The following is a 6,320-nucleotide window of genomic DNA, read 5'->3' on the forward strand; positions in this document are numbered from 1 at the left end:
GGGTTTCTGCCATGGGCAGAGTGGCTAGGTTTGAGGGGAACATGGAGTGTGACTGTGCTCTGAGAGTGGATCTGGGAGCATGTTAGTTCCATAATCAAAAAGTTTTCACTGATGAGGCAAAAATTTTTCTTCCTTCTTTTCTCTCTTTCTTTCTTTTCTTTCTTTCTTAGGTCCATTTATTTTTATTAGAAAGTCAGATTTACAGAGAGAGAGACAGAGAAAAAGATCTTCCATCCTCTGTCACTTCCCAAGTGGCCGCAACAGCTGCGGTGTAAAGTCCCAAGGCTTAGGGCCATCCTCCACTGCTTTCCCAGTCCACATACTCATATATTGGCAGGACATTTTGTCCTGGAGGCTTACAATAGCTTCAGATACAGACTGTTACAGACAGAGGTGTATAGTAACATTTTAATAGCTGCCATTCTATAATGCTTCGAAACTGAGTGCAAATCTCAGGAAACTCTGCTCTATTTCCCGCTTTTCTTTTTTAGTTAAAAGGTCTAACAAGTCTGGGGCTAGGGCTTTGGCTTGGTGAGTAAAGTTGCTTCCTGAAGCACCAGCATCTCATATAGATGCTGAATCCTAGCCGCTCCAGCTCCATACTAATGCACATTGGGAAACAGCCAAGGATGACCCAAGTGCTTAGTCCACCACACCCATATGAGAGGTGTCGGTCCTGGCTTCCTGGCTTTGGACCAGTCAGACTTTGGACATTATATCCACTTGGAGAGTGAACAAGTGAATGGAAGATATGTGTGCATGTGTGTGTCCACCCCAGACAACTTTGTCTTTCAAATAAATAAATAAAACTTATAAAAAGCTCTGAGCATCCATCCCAGACAACACAGGGAGAAATCCCTGGGAGACAATGTCTCCTCTCTTGTTCCAGGGGTAGTCACAGCCCTAGTTCTGTTCCTGATTCACAATTATCAGCTAGGTTAAGTTCTAGTCTCATCCTAGGCCCCGAGTTACCCAAATGGAGCAGGAAAGGGTTGGACTTGATGAGTTTTCAGGTTTTTCGTGTCCCTGACCTTCTGCCTGGTTCTTTTTACAAAGTTCTGTGGCATCCCTGGCCTCCTCTCCTCCTATTCAAGTATGGCCCAGATAGTCCCTAAAGTGTTTTTAACTCCAGCCTCCTACCTTATTTAATTCAAGCTCCAAGGCTTTTCATAATATGCTAGCTCCATCCTCTATTTCTTCTTTTCACCACCACCACTGTTACTATCTGCAATAGGGTACAGTTTTTTCTCTTCATAAATGAAAATTCTAATCATTCATTTCTGATGCTGGTGAGTTGACAAAAATTGATAGAGTGTTCCTCTGAGGTGACCGAACTCCCCGCTTTACCACCACTTCCGTCTATGACCTTGGGAAAAATCTGCTGAATTGTCTAGATCTTATTTTTCCCATCTGTAACTTAAGAGTGAGCTAGAAATGTCTCCAACAGCAGCAAATAGTTCCCAACATCTTCCACTTCCATGCACTGAGAAAATCAAGATGGTCTTTAATGTTTTGCTATAGTCCCAGTCCTTTTCGGTGCTCCTGAACCTGTAATCTCTCCGTCTGATACAACCTCCCATGTCTGAGAAGGAGCCAAGGTTTCCATAAGCATGCCCTACACAGTACAGCCAGTCTTCCATTCTTCAGCCCTTGGATTTGTCTCCTTTCCTTTTTCACCCTGTTTCTACCAAGGAGTTTTTCCCTTCCAATCAAAATGTCTGCGAATGATAACAGCTTACCATGAGGAGATGCAATGACAAGAGACAATGGCTTTATTGATCACAGTTTTGTCATCAGTGTTTTTCATGATCCCTCTCCCTGCTGATGCCCACGAGCTTCTCCCAGAAAATCACAGAGAAATCGTGCGATGAAAATTTCAAAGGATATTTTATTTAAATGTTTTGTAAACAGAATTCATGCTCACAGCTTCTGCAATAGTGAGGCTTCACTTCAACCTCCCAGCAGAGCCCAGGGGCCTGGTGTACTTCCTCAGACAAACCAGTGGCTTGATTTGAAGTCAGACCCGAGGAGGTCCCATTTCTCCCTCCTGGAAGTTTCCAAGAGAGGTGCACAGTGGGGGGGCACCACAAGTAAAGCTGGGAGGGAAGAGCATGCAGGTAGTTAGAAGAAGAAGAAAAAGAGGAGAGGGGGGAGAGAGAGGAGAGAATTTGAGTATGTTCAATAGCAGCGAGGATTGGAGGTAGACCCGTTGTGGGTACTGAAAAGTGTTCAGAAAAAAAAAAAAAGAATTGTAAATGAGTAAAATCAAGAAATACATTTTTTAAAAACTGGAAGAGGAAATTGCCTACCTACTCTTGCTAATGATCCCAGTTTCCTCGTTCCTGTCCATGCAATGTGCAACAATAACATTTCATGTCTATGAGTGACTATATACTGTTACTGTGGCTGAGATAATGTGGTTAATATTGACTACTGTATTGCGATTAATAATGGCTAATACTATAACTGAAATACTACGAAAATAATCATAATAAAAAAAAAGATGAGGAGGATTGGACAAGAATAAAATGGCATGAAGAGGTCATGGAGTTAGAGTACTTCAGGTTCAGATCTGGCTGATCTGCATCTGGTTGAAGTCTCTGAGAATCTTCAAAAGCCTCCTTGTGGCTCTAAGAAGCAGTACAGAGAGCAATGCTACAATCTGGCTCTGTCTGGGTACTGAAGGTACCAATCGTCATCAATAGCCATAACCAGTTGCTGTCAAATAATCACAGAAAAATTGCTATCAATGCTCACAGCCAATCACCATTTATATCCATAGGCAACTGATGTTGACAACCTATAGCTACCACCACTCGAAAGTCCCCTATCTAGACTGGGGTTTGGTTGGGGTAAGGGGTTTTATTCAAGGATAAGGGGGAGGAAGGGAAGTTAGTTGAGAAGGGGATAATAGCACCAATCCAGGAGGAATGACACTTTATTCTTCCTGGTCATTCTGAAATTAAGAGAAGGCCCGAGAGTAAGGCAGGGGGAAGATGAGGCTTAGACTTGCTCCTAATCCCTTTCCTCCCTAAATAATGAGGAGGAACCTGATCTATAGGCCTTGGTTAACTGATCCTGAGTTACCAAGAATCTGGGGCTATTCCTGAAGGGTTCTTTGCCAAGTGCAAAGCCAAAAATCTTTATCTGTAACTAAAAATTGGCAAGAGGAAGAAAGGAAGGATGAGGTCCACCTCTTTTGATCAGTGTGCCCAATGGTTTCTTCTGGGTCTCAGTTTCTGGTGAGCCAGGGCTACTGCATAATAGCGCTGGAAGCGGACCAGGAGCACGGGCACCAGCAAGACACCAGTGCACATGCCCACCGTGGCTGTGACTGCAGCAGTCAGCTGACCCAGAGCCGAGAGGGGATAGATGTCACCATAGCCAACGGTGGTGAGTGTTATGACAGTCCACCACAGACATGTAAAGATGTCTCCAAAATGGGGCTCCCCCTGACCTGGGGTGGACATGCCTAAGAGCTCTCCATAGAGGAGGAGTGAGCCAAAAAATAAGATTTCAGCCACCCAAATCAGGAGAAAGGCACACACCTCTTTCCAGGATGAATGCAGAGTGTGAACCAGAACTCTTAGGGCTAGGGACTTTTCCAGGAATCCCAGGAGGCGAACCAACTTGAGGACATAGAGAGAGCGAATGGCCCCGAGGGTTAGGCTTAGGCGGGGCTGCTTTTCAGCCTTGTCACCCAACACCAGTTCCACTAGCACAGGGAACAAACAGAAAATGTCAGCCAGGTTAAGAGGGCTGCAGAGGAAGCGCACCTTATCAGGGCAGGAAATGGCCCGAGCAAAGAGCTCAGTTCCAAACCAAAGGGCACAGAGCAATTCCAGATAGAGCAGGTGGGGCGCACGGTGGAAAACTAGACCATGGTCCTGCTGCTGCTGTTGAGGCGGTGGCAGGTGCTTCTGCAGCTGCTGCTGGTTGCCCCTAGCGCTGACCCCATGTCCCATAGGAGTGAAGTTGGCTGAGAAGTAATCCAGGTGGACCTCTGTCTCTTGGAAGAAGATGACCAGGGCACATACAGCAAAGAGTGTAGAGATCAGGGAAAGGCACTGTGGAAAGAGAGGTGTGTCAGAAGTCATCCAGTATGCCAGCCATCCCAGCAACACCCCCACCCTCCTCTGCCACCCTGGGTGAACCCCTCAAACCGCCCCCAGGGAATGTACACGTTCAGGCCCCAAGCACTGTGCCACATGCTACTAATGAGTTACCTTGGCCCCTAGGGAAGACCGGGGTTGATCGAGAAGCACCCAAAGCCATGGTTTCCACGAATTCCGCAGTCCCTGGCCTTCAATGGGGTTCTGCAGAAGACGCTCATCCACGTGGGCATTCTCACAGGCCTCCCAGGAGAGGAAATCCTGCGTACGGATCTCCCTGCCACTTAGCTTGAGCCAGCAGCAAGGTGCCAGTGGCGCTTCCGCCAGGCCCCAATAAGCCAACTCCTCCTCTAGGACATCCCGACAGACGTCAGCAGGGCAGTGCAGCTGCCGAGTTCGGTAGTAGCCCAGCACATAGCCAAAGAGCTCAGGATTTCGGTCAAAGAAAAACTCCCGGACCGGTGGACCCTGAGCAGCTGGAGTGCCAGGTGGTGGTGGCTCGGTCAGCTTGTAGAGGCGGGTGCCTGGAAAGGCCCGCACGGTGCTGATGTAGGTCTCGTGACGCATGCCCCCCACATTCAGGATCAGTTTATCATCCGAGCCCTCCATGGCAAACCGTGAGCCTGCGTCTCGGCTGGCTCGGATCCGCTGGCAAGAGGAGGGATGACAGGGGTTAGGATGGAGTCGTCCTGCCTTTCTCTTCCTTCCAAGGCTTAGCCAGGGCAGGGAGGGGACTAGGGGCCACAGTGGTGATGTGGCAACCCACGTCCCCAAGGGAGACTAGCCAAGGCGGGGAGCTGGGGGCGCCTCTTCCTTCTGGGTCTTCAGGTGTGATCACAGTGACTGGCCAGTCTCTCTCCTGGGCCCAGCAGTTCCAGGAGAAAAACCAGCCTAGCCTGGAAACAGATGTCTTTCAGGGGCTCTTGGGAGATGTCTTTCTGATGGCTCGGAGAGGAAAAAAAAATGTGCCACGATATACAGCAGGGGTATAGTCACAGACAGGCAACCGCAGACTAAATGGCCAAGGTAGGGACGGAGATGTCTCTTAATCCTGTGACATCACACTGAAAAATAGGGGTTGGGGATGGGGTGGAGTGGGGTAGGCTGGGGTGGGGAAGGGAGTAAAAATAGGAGTCGCCAAGGGAGGCGAAGTGCAGGGGCAGATAGGGGACGAAGATAGGGGTGACGGTGGAAGCTGGAGTGCTTTAGAGATCCCTAGGCCTCCACAGGGAGTAGGAGGTGCCTGACTTGAGAAATTGGCTGGGGGGTCGGCAGACCTGACAGCGATGGTTTTTCACTCCAGTTCCCCTGGCACCTGGTCCCGGGCATTCCTCAGCAGCAGCGCCACCAGCAGCATCAGCCGCAACAGCCTCTGTGGGTCTCTCTACTGGGCGCCCAAAAATGGCTTTGGGTTTAATGAGTTCCTTGCCTGGGAAAACAGGGATAAGAAGAGTGGGGTGAGGGGGAGATGGGACAGAGAAGAAAGAGAACGGAGAGGAGAGGAGAGGAGAGGAGAGGAGAGGAGAGGAGAGGAGAGGAGAGGAGAGGAGAGGAGAGGAGAGGAGAGGAGAGGAGAGGAAGGCACAGACAGACAAAAGAAGGAGGATCAAAACACATATTTGCAGCAACACTTCAGTGACCCTCATCCTCTGACAAGCAGCCTGCCCGGGGCCTCCCATATTTGTCCCTGACAGTACCAAAAAACACAGGCACTTCCAAGCCCAGTAAGATCTCTCCACCCCCCGCCAGCCCCTGCTCACTCACTTGGCTGTTTTGCATGGTCCACAAAAACTGGCAGAGTAGGGACCTGAGGCAGTTGGTTGGGTGGTGGAGCCGGGGGTGGTGGCGCGGGTGGTGTGGCTCGCGTGGCCGGCGTAGCCGCCGCCTCGGGAGTTCGTGGCTGCTCCTGCATCGAGAGATCTCAGGGCCCAGGCCCAGGGTGTGCTCATAGAAGAGCTGGCGAGGACGAGCTGGAGTTTTCTAGGAGCCTCTTGTTCCTGATGTGGTGAGAAGAGCAAGTGCCGAGAAGCAACCCCCGGCCCCAGAGCTATATTGTGCCCCCTCCGCCCCCGCTCCCGCTCCGTTTAGGGAGGCTGTCTTGGCCCCCAGCCTGCTTGGAATCAGACAAGCGACCCTGGCCAACTTTGCTGCTCTCTCCTCCCCACCCCCCTCAGTTCCCGCCCGGAGCAGAGGGAGGGGAGGAGGCAG

At 50.1% G+C, this 6,320-nt stretch overlaps 1 protein-coding gene across 1 annotated transcript; it reads right to left on the reverse strand.

The window, feature by feature from the left end:
• Nucleotides 1-1,870: 1,870 nt before the first annotated feature.
• LOC121170899 (potassium voltage-gated channel subfamily C member 1-like) lies at nucleotides 1,871-6,114 on the reverse strand. Its single transcript, XM_041002339.1, has 4 exons — nucleotides 5,877-6,114; nucleotides 5,390-5,541; nucleotides 4,227-4,760; nucleotides 1,871-4,067 (listed from the first exon to the last, which is right to left on the reverse strand). The coding sequence occupies exons 1-4, from the start codon at nucleotides 6,022-6,024 to the stop codon at nucleotides 3,204-3,206; spliced, it is 1,698 nt and encodes a 565-aa protein (XP_040858273.1). The 5' UTR covers nucleotides 6,025-6,114; the 3' UTR covers nucleotides 1,871-3,203.
• Nucleotides 6,115-6,320: the final 206 nt, after the last annotated feature.

The sequence above is a fragment of the Ochotona curzoniae genome, unplaced genomic scaffold (genome assembly GCF_017591425.1).
Source record: "Ochotona curzoniae isolate NIBS_2020 unplaced genomic scaffold, NIBS_Ocur_1.0 contig_1274, whole genome shotgun sequence".
Taxonomy (NCBI): Eukaryota; Metazoa; Chordata; class Mammalia; order Lagomorpha; family Ochotonidae; genus Ochotona; species Ochotona curzoniae.

Coding starts and splice junctions, on each gene's coding strand:
- LOC121170899 (XM_041002339.1), bottom strand. CDS start 6,024: ATGCAGGAGCAGCCACGAACTCCCGAGGCGGCGGCTACGCCGGCCACG. Junction 5,542..5,876: donor GGACCATGCAAAACAGCCAA/GTGAGTGAGCAG, acceptor CTGTTTTCCCAG/GCAAGGAACTCATTAAACCC. Junction 4,761..5,389: donor TGAAAAACCATCGCTGTCAG/GTCTGCCGACCC, acceptor TCCTCTTGCCAG/CGGATCCGAGCCAGCCGAGA.